This window comes from Pelodiscus sinensis, chromosome 8, assembly GCF_052426305.1.
Source record: "Pelodiscus sinensis isolate ZL-2025 chromosome 8, ASM5242630v1, whole genome shotgun sequence".
Taxonomy (NCBI): Eukaryota; Metazoa; Chordata; order Testudines; family Trionychidae; genus Pelodiscus; species Pelodiscus sinensis.
The window spans coordinates 16,164,674-16,180,801 of record NC_143059.1 but is presented as its reverse complement, the minus strand read 5'-3'; the positions used below and the strand labels follow the sequence as shown (position 1 = coordinate 16,180,801).

The 16,128-nt window shown below is 45.2% G+C and overlaps 1 protein-coding gene across 1 annotated transcript; it reads right to left on the bottom strand.

Annotated features, from left to right (window-relative positions):
- Positions 1-4,952: 4,952 nt before the first annotated feature.
- Positions 4,953-14,151, bottom strand: LOC149523979 (uncharacterized). Its single transcript, XM_089780063.1, has 4 exons — positions 14,001-14,151; positions 12,106-12,168; positions 9,856-9,933; positions 4,953-6,828 (listed from the first exon to the last, which is right to left on the bottom strand). The coding sequence occupies exons 1-4, from the start codon at positions 14,068-14,070 to the stop codon at positions 6,719-6,721; spliced, it is 321 nt and encodes a 106-aa protein (XP_089636189.1). The 5' UTR covers positions 14,071-14,151; the 3' UTR covers positions 4,953-6,718.
- Positions 14,152-16,128: the final 1,977 nt, after the last annotated feature.

Here is a 16,128-nt window from a genome sequence, read left to right as displayed (position 1 = left end):
TAGCATTTTGCTAATTCGAACTAGCGTGTCCACATTAAGTGGACCCTGAAGCGGGGTTAAGGATGGCCGGAAGCAGTGCCGGCAGGGCATCAGAGGAGGACTTAGAGCGTGGAGATGCTGTCTCAGGCTAGCCGAGGGCTGTGCTTAAAGGATCCCGACCCCCACCCCGGACAGACAGTTCTCAGGGGTGCCCCGCTTGCAAAGCAGTCCTGGCTTGGAGTGCCCGGAGTGCCCACACTGGGAACATCACAGCACTCGGCCATCAGCCCGGCTGCACTTGCCACAGGCTGCCATCTGGGGAGAGGGGCAATTGGGGGCCTGCAGGAGAGCTTCCACCCCCAGAAGCCCGCAGAGCCAGCCCAGTCCTCCCCATCGGGGTCTCGTGCCCCATTCCTCCCTCACCTCCTTCCACTTACCCTTCCCTAGCCCCTCTTCTTGATGTACAAAATAAAGATAACGTGTCTTCCAAAATGGAATCTGTCTTTATTGAACAAAACTGGGGGAGACTGGGAAAAGGAGGTGGGAGAGGGGAAGAGAGAGGCTGGGAGAGGGGAGGGCAACTACAATGATCAGGGGTTGGGAACAGGTCCCATATGAAGAGAGGCTAAAGAGACTGGGACTTTTCAGCTTAGAAAAGAGGAGACGGAGGGGGGACAGGATAGAGGTCTCTAAAAGCAGGAGTTGGGTGGAGAGGGTGCATACAGAAAAGTTCTTCATTAGTTCCCATAAAGAAGGACTAGAGGACACCAAAGGAAAGGAATGGATAGCAGGCTTCAAACTAGTAACAGAAAGTTCTTCTTCACAAAGCAAAGAGTCAACCTGTGGAACTCCTTGCTGCAGGAGGCTGTGAAGGCTAGAACTGGAACAGAGTTTAAAGGGAAGTGAGATCAAGTCATGGAGGTTGGGTCCATGGAGTGGTATTAGCCAGGGGATAGGAGTGGTGTCCCTGCCCAAGGTTTGTGGAAGGCTGGCGAGGGATGGCACGAGACAAATGGCTTGGTCACTGTCTCCGGTCCATCCCCTCCAGGGTCCCTAGGGTTGGCCGCTGTCGGCAGACAGGCTACTGGACTAGATGGACCTTTGGTCTGACCCAGGACGGCCATTGTAAGCTCATGGCTCAGGGTCGGGGGTCTCAGTGGACCCCCTTGATTTTCATGCACACCTGCTCCTGGGTGGCCAGGCTGGCAGCTCTCCTGCCCTAGATGGCCACTTTCTTGTGCCTAGTGCGTAGGTTGTAGACGAGGTCCACGATGTCCGCACTAGACCAGGCGGGTGCCCGCCTCTTGCGGTCCCGGGCAAGCTCCCGGGAGCCACCAGCCTAGTCCCGGGAAGAGGGGGAGGGCTGGGGGGCATTGGGTGGGTGGCTCGATCCGTGCCAGGTGCAGGGTCTGCTGGCTGGGTGCTGGCAGGCTTATATCTGGCACGGGCACCGTAGCTAGCCCGTGCCCCTTTAAGGCGTCCGGGGCCGGGAGGGGGGCATAGAGTTTCCCTGGTGTTGGCCAGAGTGGCCACCAGGGAAACCTGGGGAGGGCTAGCCTCCCACTAGTTCGAATTAAGGGGCTACACACCCCTTAATTCGAACTAGCTAGTTCGAACTAGGCTTAATCCTCGTGGAATGAGAATTACCTAGTTCGAACTAAGTGCTCCGCTAGTTCGAATTAAATTCGAACTAACGGAGCGCTAGTGTAGCGCCTATGAAAGTTAGTTCGAACTAACTTTGTAGTGTAGACATACCCTGGGTCTTTAAAGGTCAACCCTGGGTCAGGCAGCCTATGAGCTGGTTCACTCTTCCTGCACGATTCTAATATTTCAACCAAATAATGTGACAGTGGGACAAAAAAGGTGAGGTGGGATGGGTCCAGTTCTTGATTTGGTGTGCTGTCCTTGAATGCTTCTTCAGAAGACCTGTTTGTGGCTGGAAGGTGGCTTGAATCTTCCAGAGCCCTGGCCTGACTATGGGTGCAGCCTTTCCTGCAACTTCTATTCCTCCTCTGGGAACTGTCCTGTCAGCTGTGCCGGTAGAACCTGAAGGGTGGTTGTGACTGTGTGGCTGGAGCGTTCTGGCCCGAGCATTTGGGTGTGGAGTATTTCAAGCTGTGTAGCCAGTTACCTGCTTCTTTCAGAGAACAGAGTCACACCCTCAAATTGGAGGTCCTGACTAGTCTGCTAGTCCTTGTATTGGAGACCAGAGACTTCATGGGCACCCCTGCAGCCCTTACTCTTGTGTTAGCACCATCCAGCATTGCCTAGACTAGGGAAGCCCAAGAGGGATGGATGACTTGTGGTAGCAGTTAACAGCCTGCAATGTTCAACTGCTAGGACGCATAGACATGATAACAGCCTTGAAGAACATAAAGGGCTGCTAGAAGGAGAAGAGAGAAAAATTGTTCTCCTTAACTTCTGAGGGTAAGACAAGAAACAAGGGGCATAAATTGCAACAAGAGGGATTGAAATTAGACGTTAGGGAAAATTTTTTGTCAGGGTGCTTAAGTGCTGGAAAAAAATTGCCTAGGGAGGATGTGGAATATCTGTTACTGGGGATTTTTAAGAGCAGCTTAGACAAACATCTGTCAGGGATGGTCTAGAATACTGAACCCCATCATGAGTGCAGGGGACTGGACTAGATGATGTCTTGAGACCCCTGCCAGCCCTAGGGTTGGATGATAGTGCACCTATTCAGAATGCCCCATCTGTGCCAAAGCAATAATACATGAGATGGAATCAGAAAGCAAGCACTAAGGGCTGGAGATGGTGTCCACTGAAATCAATGGGAGTCTCTCTATTGATGTCACTGAACTCTAGGTAAGGCCCTTAGTGAGATGTTAGAGGACAACAGTGCTGCTCTGTGTCTCTCCATGGGCGAACTAGATCAAGACTCCGGTGGGCTTACTGTCTGGAGCTTGTCTGTTCCTAGATGAGTTCTTTAGATTTCCTGGCACCAGCCTCTTCCGGCCTGGCTGCCAATGTCTTTTAAAATCATCTTTACTTTGATCTCAAAGTTTGGAAGCAGCCAGTGTGGCTCCTGAGTCGAGTGGTTCCTCACTGCTCTCCCACAGCCTGCAAAGGACACACCCTGGGGCTTACCAGCAGAACAGCATCAGCCTCCAGGATCCTTCTGTTACACAGACCAAAAAACAGTGGGTTGGGTTTGAGGTTTTTTTTTTTTTTGGCCCTCTGTGTATTTCATTTACCTACTCATTGCTCCTAATTAATGAACCATAACTTGCCCGTTCCTTGGAGTAGAAGAGAAGAGAATGGATTTTGTTCTTTCACTCTGATGACCGTGCATAGCAATTAGAGAAATGTTATCCATGTACAATATATTGTTAATTCAGCAGACACGACTGCAAATGCCACCATCTTGGCCAGCAGATGGGATTTAACTGGAGACCATCCAAGCTACAATCATGTGTCTCTATAATTTGAGGTAAGGAGCCAAACTCTCTAGCATTGTGGTGTAACAGACTCCCATCTGCTGGGGACTGAGTATAGAGTAGGGATGTTAAATATCAGTTAATTGAATAGTCGATTAACCTCATGAATTCTTATCGGTTAATCCACTATTCTATAGTCCCCAGCCAGCCCCTGTCCAGGAGGTGGGATCTGAGCTCCTGGAGCCGACATGAGCTGGAAATGAGCTGGGCTGCCTGCCCACCTGCCTCCTAATACACTTTAAAATGCAAAGCTGCAGTGGGGGTAGGTCCAGTACCCAGTGCAAGCCAGGACTGAGCTGGGTTGCTGGCCAGCCAGCTAAAAAATTTACTGGCAAGGAGTGTGGGGGGAAATGCATGTAGTCGATAGCATTAACCGATAAGCTTTGGGTTAATCGGTTAATCAACTATACTATCACTTCCCTAGTATAGAGGGGAACAAATAACACCTTGGGCAGAGGTTACATAATAGCCATCTTTTTATCCTTCAGGTACAGGAGAAACGTGACTGTTCACCATTTTATTTCTTCTGATAACTGCTTCTGAGAGAAGTCAGAACCCTTCATCCTCCTTTTCAGAGAAAGCTGCCTGTTTGCGCCTTGGTGTTTCCTTTCTACTCTGACTGCTTAGTACCCTCCTTCAAATGCCCAGTGGTTGGATTATCCCAGAGCTCTCTCCATGAAGCATAGGAGCTCAGACTCCAACATGTATTCAGGCAAACACAGGGAGGACACAATCATATCTTTATTGTGGCTTGGAGGGTGACTGGTTGCGCTGCTTAAATGTATCTAACGTAATGCATTCGCCAGATAAGCTAGGTTATGTTTTATTTAACACTAGAAGATTTACCTGTCATTGCACAGGTCCTTAACTCAATTAATTTTTGGTTTTTGGAAAATAAAATGAAAATGTCCATGCTTCCTTTCAATCATGGCTGGGGATGAGGGGTTCAGGAAGCAGGCTGCCCTGGGGAGAGAGGATAACCCCAGCCCTCTCTCACCGCAGCAGCTTGGGGCCAGGTGAGATTCATCCCTCTGTGGCCACTGCAGCTCCAGTGGGCACAGCCGGGGGAGGGGGTGCATGCCCTCCCAACAGGGGAAGTCCAGGTTTGCCTGTCCCCTGCGCTCCCCGGCCAGAAGGAGAACGGCAGAAAACTGTGCACTTTCCCCTCGCTCCCTGAAGAAGGAGAACAGCCAGCAGCATTCCTGTATAAATCAGGGGAGTGAGAGAGCTTCAGCCCCTGCTGCCCTCCCTAAAGGATGGCTGTGAGGTGGGCAGTTTGGGGAGTGCCTGATGGGAGGGGCACCCCCCAGCTAGCCCCTTTCACCTACCGGGTGATTCTGTCCCTTTTCTGTATGGCTTTAAGAGAAGCAATCCCATTCCAGGCACATCCCATTTTCTTGGCACAGCCAAAACCTGACCTTGCTTTAAGTTATGAGGGGAAGCTGCATGTCAAATTGGGTGGCCCTAGCTCTTCCCATGTCGGAGGAGTTCTTGAACAGACAGACTGACTCACTCTCATAAAAACATAGTACATATTTATTAGTTTATTTTAAAGGCAGGAAATAAAATATTTTTAGATGCAGGCAATGCCACACAGACATAGTTCAAGGGAAATGGAAGGGCTGGGAAAAACAGGTACTTGTAATTTGCGCTATGTGCAGATTCTAGTGCATACAATCAGGTGATAAAAATATCCAAGGTTTGTCCTTTTAGGACTAAAGCCTGATGCTGAAAGTGTCATGTGTACACAGAACTCAAGGTATTGAGTTAGTGCGAGTAGTACTATTGAGTTCAACTTGGCTATAGAAAATTCAAAAAGCTGATTCAACTTTCTGATCTCTGAGGTTAAATGGGCACGTGCCCATTCCTCTTAATTCTTTAGTTCCTGAGCATAGACACAGAGAGCATGTATTACAATGAAACTGTTAAACAGTAAACACTGTACAGAAATATAGGAACCTATGTAATGTCTGAAATGGGGAACACGGTGCTTATACCATTAACTGTAAACGTGCCTTATCAATCATGTCTGAGGCCCTTTGTTGTCATTTTTTACTCCCATGGTATCATTCTATTTCACTCTTTCCACGTATACTTTTGTTAATAAGCCATGAAACACTAACTTCAGGAATGTTTATAGGAACAACAGCCCACGAACTTCAGGAAAAAAGGGATTAAATAACTAACATTAAGGCATTTTCAGAATATTGCCATTCTCTTAGGGTGCAGGGCTTACCTCGAAAGAAGCTATGTGAATTGAGCTACGTCAATTGCTTAGCTTACGTCGAAATAGCTTATTTCAAAATAAGCAGCATCTTCATGGCACTTATTCTGAAATAGATCACTCTTCATCCGACTTCCCTTACTCTTCGTATAATGAGGATTACAGGAGTCAGAGGAAGAAGTCCTCCAGCTCAACATCATTTCAAAATAACTGCCTGCTGTGTAGACACAGACAGATAAGTTATTTCTAAACAACACTAGTTATTTCGAAATAATGTTGCTGTGTAGACATACCCTAGAGATAAGGCATCTTCATTTTAGGGCATCATAAAAAGCCCAGTGAAGTCAGTGAATAGCTTCTCATCAAGCCCTTAATGAGTATTTCCAATTTGACCTGTTTGCCCCTCTCACATGGTTCTTGGCTCCTACTCAAAAGCTGAGCTCTCTCTCACATGGGGGAAATTCAGAGGGCAGAGGGTCAGCACAGATTCTAAGCACTTAACTGTTGCCTCAGTGGGCTTCATCCAGGTCCTCTGCTCAGGAGCAAATTTCAGCACCCAGACGTCTGTCTGCTGTGATCCGTTTGCTGATAAATCACTTCCAGAAAAGTGGGGTTAGGGGGAAAACCTGAATGATTACAAGGAAAAACTAACACCCCTCCCTCTCCCAGCCAGCACAGATTTAGGCGCCAGAATTACACCATATGGAGTGGTGGCATGGAAGGCTTTCTAGACAGATCTCTACCACCTGTGGGGAGAGGTCCACTCCTGGAAGGGAGGGCTGATATGTAGCTGCATGAAGCATGAAGACCAGTGACAGCCCGCTCCACAGAGTGGCCTTCGCACCCCAGCTGGCGAGTGTTAACTTTATGCAAAGGAGGGGCGAGCGTGCTATGGGCGGAGGAACATTAGTGACTGAACAATGTACATGCTCTTGATTTGTGCATTGAAAGGATGATTCCCCACAGAGGGCCCCAAACCCAGTAGAAACATGATGAGATGTGGTGGCAGCGAGACCATTATGGACCACCAGCTTTTTGCGCTCTGTTGAAGCTGTTTGCTTTAGTTCGGAGGAAGCGGTCCTACTTTCTGAGGACGCATGAGAAGCTTGGTAGATCCCTTTCGAGGTTTACATGGTTTGCAGGGGGGTCTCCTGAGTTGGCCAGGCATGCCTGTAAAACACAGACGGACAGGAGGCAGAGAAGGGAGGAAATGTTTAACTACAAGCATGAGAGATGTGTGTGTACACTTGTAGCAACAGAACAAATTGCAGCCTTTTTTCCTTGTCCCAAAAAACTCAATCTTTGAATACCACCCAGGTTCCCTCTAAGCTGCGCAGTAACATGGTCCCGCAGCTGCTTAGGGAGGAGATGTGTCTCTACCGCCTGGGAGAGATCCACAGCTCTGACCTCAGCAGAGAGCTGCTGCTGTTGCCCCTCCCCCAGCCAGGGGCTCATTAAGCAGCTGTGCTGCTGTGCCACTAAGAGGGAACCTTGAATACCACCCTGCTTCATTAGAATAATCATCACCAGAGCCCCAGGCCCTTTAAACCACTGCTGGAGCCCCCAGCGGCACATGCCCTGCAGCCTAGTGGCTCTGAAGAGCTGGCTGCGGGAGACTAACTCCAGCCCCATCCCTTCTGCTCCTGGCTCCACCCCTTTCAGGGAACCCTGAGCTGGCTCCTTCCAAGCCCACTGAAGTCTCTTATCAGCCCTGACGTCAGCATAGCTGTGTCTACACTGGAGGTTTTGCTGGCATAGCTGTGTCAGGTAGGAGTGTGGTAATTTTTTAAGCATAGACCAAACATTAGATGAGTATCACTTGAGCTGGGGAAAAAGCAAGAGGAGTCACTGAATGCTGAGGGAACAGCTGTTATTGGTGTTCAAAAATTCTTAAATTAAAAAAATCCCCCATCATTCTTATTTAAAGAGAAGGCAGCGAGTAAGCAGATGAGTCTCGAGTTACCATATTTGAACTTTCAAAAAAGAGGACATACCTGAGAGGGTGTATCTACCAACCCACATAGTATACTTATATACTATATAACACATTAATACAAACAAAGACTGGGCATTTCAGTTCAATGCTTGGGAGAGATAGTAGATTCACCTGGGAAAGAACATCCCTCCCCCCATCCCAACGGGCAACACAGATTGAACTCTTCCTCCTCTCTTTGACCTACTTTGAAAGGGAGGGTAACAATGACAAACATGCTCAGGCTAGCTGGGTTATACACTGGCAGGGCTGCAGGGCATAACTCAGCCAGTATCCAAAAAAACTTTTGGCTCCACTCCCTGTGATAATTGAACCATACTTTTGGGAGAATCTTCATTGCCACCCAGGTAAGATGGAATATTGGAACCAAGCCCAGTTGGCCAAGTCAATAAAAACCAGTCAAACAAACAGGATCATGGGAATGATCCTGCCAGGTGTTTAGTGTCCTTGACTTGCACTGACATCAATGGGAATCTACGGTACATGGCCTCTCCTTGGGTAAAGCTCACATGGCTAGGTGAGGTAAGCCTCCCGCTGGAAAATATCAGCCCAGGTCGCTGGTAAAAGAAAACTCCAGAAGAACACTACCTATGAGGACTTCTAGTGAAGGCATTTAAGTACAAGCAAGAGTAAAAATTCTTAAAGAAAAAACTAACATAAAAATAAAAATGAACACATATAGGAAGCTACCATTGTGACACATTGGTGACAACAGAACTCAGGGTGTGTCTTGACCACAGGATTTTGTCGACAAAAGCAAACTTTTGTCGACAAAACTATACCTGCGTTTACACTACTTCTGAGTTCTGTCAACATAACGTCGACAGAACTCGGCAGTTTTGTCAACAGCGGTAAACCTCATTCTACGAGGAATAACGCCTTTTGTCAATAGAGTTCTGCCAAGAGAAGGTGTTATTGCATCTACGCTGTCCTTTGCATCTACACTCTCATGTCAACAGAGCAGCTTGCTTTGTCGATAGAACTGGATGTAGTCTACACGCTCTTTGTCGACAAAAGCTTTGTTGACAGTATCTGTCAACAAAGCCTCTGTTGACAAAGCCTCTGTCGCCAAAAGCCTGTAGTCTAGACGTACCCTCAGAGATCAACCCGCAACAGACAATTGTAGATTATTGTAGAATAAGTTCTATACTTAATTTAAAAAGGGTAATTTAACCAATGTTAAACATTAACAAACATTACATAAGAACATAAGAATGGCCATAATGGGTCAGACCAAAGGTCCATTTAGCCCAGTATCCTTTCTGCCGACAGTGGCCAATGCCAGATGCCCCAGAGGGAGTGGATCGAACAGGTAATGATCAAGTGATCTCTCTCCTGCCAGCCATCTCCACCCTTTGACAAACAGAACCTAGAGACACCATTTCTCACACATCCTGGCTAATATAGCTATTAATGGACTTAACCTCCATGAATTTATCTAGTTCTCTTTTAAACCTTGTTATAGTCCTAGCCTTCACAACCTCCTCAGGCAAGGAGTTCCACAGGTTGACTGTGCTCTGTGTAAAGAAGAACTTCCTTTTATTTGTTTTAAATCTGCTGCCCATTAATTTCATGTGATGGCCCCTCGTTCTTATATTATGGGAACAAGTAAATAACTTTTCCTTATTCACTTTCTCCATACCACTCATGATTTATATTCCTCTATCATATTCCCCCTTGGTATCCTCTTTTCTAAGCTGAAAACTCCTGGTCTCTTTAATCCCTCCTCATATGGGACCCATTCCAAACCCCTAATCATTTTAGTTGCCCTTCTCTGAACCTTTTCTAATGCCATTATATCTTTTTAGAGATGAGAGACCACATCTGTACGCAGCATTCAAGATGTGGGCGTACCATGGATAAGGGCAATAAGATATTCTCCATCTTATTCTCTATCCCTTTTTTAATGATCCTAACATCCTGTTCGCTTTTTTGACTGCCGCTGCACACTGCGTGGACGTCTTCAGATCCATGATGAATCCAAGATCTTTTTCCTGTTTAGTTGTAGCTAAATTAGTCCCCATCATATAGTATGTATAGTTGGGGTTATTTTTTCCAATGTGCATTACTGTACATTTATCCACATTAAATTTTCTGAAATTAAATGCGACAGTGTTGGGCTGCTGAAGTGTTCTTCCCAGCACAGGAATGTTAAATGTTATTACATTATGGTCACTATTTCCCCGGGGCCCTATTATAATTACCTCTTGGACCAGATCCTATCCTCGCCTCAGGACTAAATCGAGACTTGTCTCTCCCATTGTGGGTTCCTGTGCCAGCTCCTGTTGGTTTTAACAAACGGTTAGACATAAACAAACAAATTCACTTTAACAAAAGGTTAATTTAACAAACTTAAAAGTGTCCATTTCAAAATTAATTTTAAAATTAAAAACATCATGTGGACCCTTGCTCTTTATATGGGTAATGATTGCTATAGAACACAGTTGTCTGCGAAGACCTGTGCATGTGCTTCCCTCCTGCGAACAAGGCCGCTGACATGCAGAAAGGTAGGCAATGAGCATGTTCAGCAGCAGGGACTTACTCTGAGTCACCCACCACAGTCGCTAAACAGGGAAAGGGAGACAGGCATTTTGAGAGGCAGCTTAGAAAGTGTATTTCTTCTATAAGAAATGTTGCTTTAACTGCCCAAAGTATCATTAGCTAGAATGGGGAACATCCATGTGCTCGCCCCACCAAGTGAGCTGACTGGCAGGCATGGGCATGTCTACGGGACATTTCAAACAAATAGAAGACAATGCACACAAAGTGAATGCTGAACTGGAGATGGGAGTGCTCACCAGGATCCTGACAGTGGCTATGTCTCTGCCTGGAGCTTGAGGTGTGATTCCCAGCTCGAGTGTCATTGCTGGACGAGCTCTCATTGAGCTAGTACATGAACCACAGCAGTGTCACCACAGACGCATGGCCATGGTGAGTGGCAGCCTCCACATAGACACCCCATACCTGCTGTCATGGCTTGTCTACTACTTTTAGCTTGCTAGCTCTAGCATATTGGTACCTGAGATGGGGATCAGTCCCCTCCCCCGCCGCTCCGAACGTAGATGTACCCTCTGGCAACAACACCCACCCTCTCAAGAATACCATAGAACTACGGTCAAACTTTTAAAAAATGACTAGTGATTTTGGGTGGTCAACTGGAGACACCTCAAAGGGGCCTGGTTCTCAGTGGCCAGTGACTGGCCAGCATCTTTCACTTTTGAAAAATGTGTCCTGTGTATCTTACTGGCCAACACAGCTTTTATTGTGACTATTTCCAAATCTTGCTCATGCAAGGCAACGTTCTTATCTTATTTCCCTATGGGACACGTGCTCTCAGAAACATGAAACGGTGCCCTTTCATTTCCAGCGTGTCCTAGCAGGAATTGCATCTTGCCAGAAATGGAAACAATTCCAGCCCACACAATTCTTAGTCTCCTCTGCTAACACCAGGGTGGGTAACTTGTGAGCTGAAGGGTGGGGGATGAGCTACAGGCCAAACAGAAACAAAATAAACATTGAATTTGATTTATAGAGATGTGCTTTATTAAATCCATAATGAAATGAGCACTGATATAGTAGTGAACACCTAAGTGAAAGCAGAGCAGACAAAGGACAAGAGAAGGACCATGAAAACCACTGAAAGACCTATTTGCTTCTGAGGATTCTCTTTTTCTAATTTATAAGAAACACCAATATCAAAAAAATATTGCACCTGCATTCAAAACAATAGGAACACCTTTGGTTTAGCAGCTTCCAATTACACATTGAAACTAGAGCGAAAACTAGAGTTCTCTGATTATTTCATTTTGTGACCTGGAGTAGTTTCACTTCTTGCTCTTGTGCTGTGCAAACAGGAATTTTTATCTCTCATATCAGTGATATACAAGCACATATATATTTCCCTGACACACCCACTTTTTAAAAGTTGTACCCAAGCTCCAGACTCCAATATAGTATGAGGCAGTTAGGTGGAAGGTGAGAGCAAAGTCAAAAGCTTGATGAAGAACTATATATTGAAGAAAGAATGGTGAACTATAGTGGATCTAAACTCCACCTCCAGAATTCTGAAGTTTTGAGAATGGCTTATTATACTAACAAAAGCACACATCTTGCACCAGTAATACTAGAGTTTTCTGGTGTTCCTCTTTCTACTGAGCTAATACTACCACTCAAAACATATCTAGCACTTTATAACAGGTGGAGCCATTGTTATCCACTGGATAAAGCACGGGACTGAAAAATCAGAAGATATTCTCAGTTCAGCCTCTGATATATTGCATGATACTGGACAAGTCACTTAACCTCTCTGTGCCCCTTTTTTGTATCTGCACATTAAGGACAATGTCTCTGACTCACCTTTGTGAAAGTATTGTCAGATTTAGAGATAAAAAGCACCATGGTGCTGGGTTTTATGATTAATGTACACACGCCAAGTAAAAAGTAGATATTATTACCTGTGAGAAATCTTGTCATCTGTTTGGGTGTCATCTTACAGCAGGATTTTTTATGGTTCTGACCTAAAGATGAAAAACAACATGTTACCAAATGGATATGGAGCACATAAACAAGAGTGTGTATTCAATTATAATCTATAGACACTGACACTATTTCATTTATAGACCATTTTTGAGCAAACAGAGCTGGGACTTTACTGGATCATGGAAAGGATCATCAAAAGCTATGCTTCAGTGGAGAACTTGATCAGCAGCAGGACATGGGAATACACCTTGCTGTTCATCCAACATTGGGAGTTGATACAATTGGCTAAGTAGGCCACAGAGATTTTCTCTCTTTGAAACATCAGATGCTGGCGGGCAATATAGTCCATGCATAACAAACTGCCTTAGGCAAAGAAACGCTAGATTTGCAATTTTTGTACAGTCATGCTACCTGGTGAAAGCATAAGGAGACTGTGTGTATAAGCCCGAGTACACCTGTGAGTAAGATGAGATGCTTTGAACAGACATAGTCATTTAAATCGTGACTTTTCCCTGCTTAGTAGATCAGAACAGAGCGTACTGATCTCTTGTACAGTAAGATTGGGTTTTTATACAATATGCTTCTTTTGAATGCATTACTGAGAGACAGTAACAAGGGGTATGTCTACACTGCAACACTATTTTGCAATAACTCGTGCTTTTCCAAAATAACTTAGTCCCCGTCTACACAGCAGGCAGGTATTTTGAAATAGTGTCAAAATACTGTCAAGCTGGAGGACTTCTTACTCCAATTCCTGTAACCCTCAGGGTACGTCTACACTGGCCCCTTTTCTGAAGGGGCATGCTAATTTTACAGGTCGTAATAGGGAAATCCGCGGGGGATTTAAATATCCCCCGCGGCATTTAAATAAAGATGTCCGCCGCTTTTTTCCGGCTTGTAGAAAAGCCGGAAAAGAGCGTCTACACTGGCCCGATCCTCCGGAAAAAGGCTTCAAAGTAGGAATAAGAGATCCTCCGGAAAAGGGCTTTTTTCCGGAGGATCGGGCCAGTGTAGACGCTCTTTTCCGGCTTTTCTACAAGCCGGAAAAAAGCGGCGGACATCTTTATTTAAATATATATTTAAATCCCCCGCGGATTTCCCTATTACGACCTGTAAAATTAGCATGCCCCTTTCAGAAAAGGGGCCAGTGTAGACGTAGCCTCATTGTACGAGGAGTAAGGGAAGTCGGAGGAAGAGTGCTCCGTTTCAAAATAAGTGCTGTGTAGATGCTCCCAATTTTGAAATAAGCTACACAATTGACATAGCTCAATTTGCGTAGCTTATGTCGAGTTTAAGCCCTGCAGTGTAGACACACCCAAGGTGAAAAGTAGGTAAACTGGAAGGACAGAAAGTGATGCTGAGGACTGAAGGGTGAGAGGAAAGAGTTGGAGATAGATGAAGCCTCAGCAGTGAGATGCTATAGCTACACCCCACGTTTTCGGAAATTCTCCCACTGCAGGTCTAGGACCAGTGCTAGTTTAATAGTTGCTCTTGCAATGAAGTGGTCTTGGGCCGGAGCAGTTCTGTGACCCCACTGATCATTGGGATAAGGGTGCCCCTGCTTGTCTTCTCTTGTGCATGCCACTGAGCGAGCTAATCAGAACAATTATTACAACACACTGCCACAAGAGCAAGACAGATTCTCCAGTGAAAGGGAACAGCACAAAACACATGAAAAGCACCCGAGCAAGACCAAATTCATTGAGTCTAACTCCTTCTCCAAGTGAATTGCTCATCTCAATACCAGGTGCTGCTAGTTCTCTACACCAGGAAACTCAGCCTAAACATAGCAAATATGCACATTAAGTTGAAAAATAAAAGACTGGGGAAAAATAAGGGAGTCGCAGATGCTGCTAAGCGGTTACAGTACCTTCTGTGGAAAAAACACTGAGGCACAGGACCAAGACAAACAGCAAGCCAATGAGCGTGAAGAGCTTCATTCTCCCAGCTAGTCAGGCCGTTTCTCTGACGTGAGACCAAATCTGCTCTCAGATATAAACTGCTGCTTTTATATGGTATCCTGGAGAGAAAATGATGTGTTCACAATGGGTGGAGATTTGGCCTTTGTATTTCCCTGCAGGCACTAGAAAAAACCCCAGCCCTTCCCAAGCTAAGAAATGGCTGGGTGCCCAAAAGTCTGATTTGTACTCAGGATTGGGCCAATCTACAACACTGGGATTTGGGATTTTGAGGACTCATGCAGTCAGAGGTGTTCAGAGATGGGTTTCATCTTTAGCCTCCCCCCCCACACACTTGTTTGTACTGTACCAGCTTTATTGGACAACACTGAGTAAGCTCGGCTGGATAATAGTTTGTGCAAGCAATGGCCAAGAGGTAGCGGGAGGTGATTGGTACTCAAGTTTACAAAATCCAAAAAAGTCACCTTGGTGTTTACATCAAAATAGTTGTCTAGACTGTTGCCAATTCAACAATATACTAATCTCAAGCAATGTATCTCTGGGTTTATTATTAACTTCTTAATAGTTATCATACTGGCATCATTATGTCACTGCAAATATAGCTGAAATAAAGATGTCCATCAAGCTCAATACAGTATCAAGGTCCAGAAGATATGTATGCAGAATGGCTTTTCTAAGTTTACGTAGGGATGAGCTGTGAAGCCATATTCAGCTTGATATCAAGGGTGGAGGATGGGTTTAGCTATGAGGACAGGGAAATCTCATTATCCCTGAAAATTGTGTCTTTCAATTGGTAGAAATTTCATGAGATCAGCTCCTAATAAGAACTTTCAGCTGCCTTAAAACCTGAAGTAGAGCACAAACTCCTTCAGGACTTGGATCTGCTTACATTCAAAACTAAGGTGGACAGTTCCAGCCCAGGGACTCTGACAGACTCAACACACTTGGTGAAATTCTAAGGTTTTGGAATCCAGATTCTGGACTTGGCCTATCTCCAGTGTTTTAAGTGCTCCAGTTTCAAATATGGCCCCCTGCCTCCATGCATTTTAGAGCTTGCAGGTTGAGTGAATGTGGAAACAAGCTGATTAATATATCTTGAGCTATCCAGAAAAATCTGAAGATTGGTATTGGCTTGGCAGAGAGATTTTCCAGCACTGTCATCACCACTGACAAAAATAAATAATAAAACACAACAACAGCTCTTACAACACAGAGAAATGTTATTCTCAAAAGTGCTTAACAAATGTTCATGCCTCAACAATAGGGCAAATTAAGCAGCCACATTTCTACTGGTTCAGCCTGGCTCAGACTCTTTTGTTCACTGTTGAAGCCTCTCATGATGCAAGTTTTTCTACAGTTCAGTTAATGTGCAGAGAAAGAAGAACCAGACAGCAGAAACTTGATGCTGCTTAACAGTGTTACAGTCGGCACAAGTGTACATATACAAACCCTGATCCTGCTCCACTCCCACTGGGAGTCTTGGTAGTCATTTCAACAATCATAGGTTCACCCCTCTACTACTTATCATGGTGTAACAAGCATAAGTCTCCAGCTTTTTACAGCTCTTTTACTTCACCATTTGCAATTCTTAGTCCTGTCCCTCTTCTCTTGGAACTCACTTCCTTTCAAAGGACAACTCCAAACCAAAAATTAACCTGCTAACCCCATCAGACAAACAATTCTGTTTGTTTTCTTTAAAGTGCATTATAAACAACAAAAGCAATGCTATTACATTTAAACCATCGGGTGGTACCATGGGAGGTACTCTTGACTGAAAATGTCTTCGTAGTTAGTTTCAGCTACACCAACAGACCTGTGGAATAACTTCATTGACTTTAATGACTTGTTCTGGATTAAAGCTAATCTGAGAGCTGAAGTTGGCTCATATTTTGGAGCACTGTGTTCAATCAAATGGTTAAAGAGTTGAATCTCTTCAATTTAATTTCCCCCAAAGAACTGTCAAAGTCAGACAGGACTCACAGTTTTGTCAGACCGCTCTGTTTATTAGCAAAGCTGCTCTGCTAAATGCACCCAGAAAATGTGAGTGCCATACAAGGTTCAAACCCCTTGATTTATACA

Excerpts from the sequence above, each read along its gene's own strand:
- LOC149523979 (XM_089780063.1), bottom strand. The coding sequence starts at position 14,070 with ATGAAGCTCTTCACGCTCATTGGCTTGCTGTTTGTCTTGGTCCTGTGC. Across the intron at positions 9,934-12,105 it reads GATGACAAGATTTCTCACAG|GAGCTGGCACAGGAACCCAC; the intron begins GTAATAATATCT and ends TAAAACCAACAG. Across the intron at positions 6,829-9,855 it reads GATAGGATCTGGTCCAAGAG|GCATGCCTGGCCAACTCAGG; the intron begins GTAATTATAATA and ends TGTGTTTTACAG.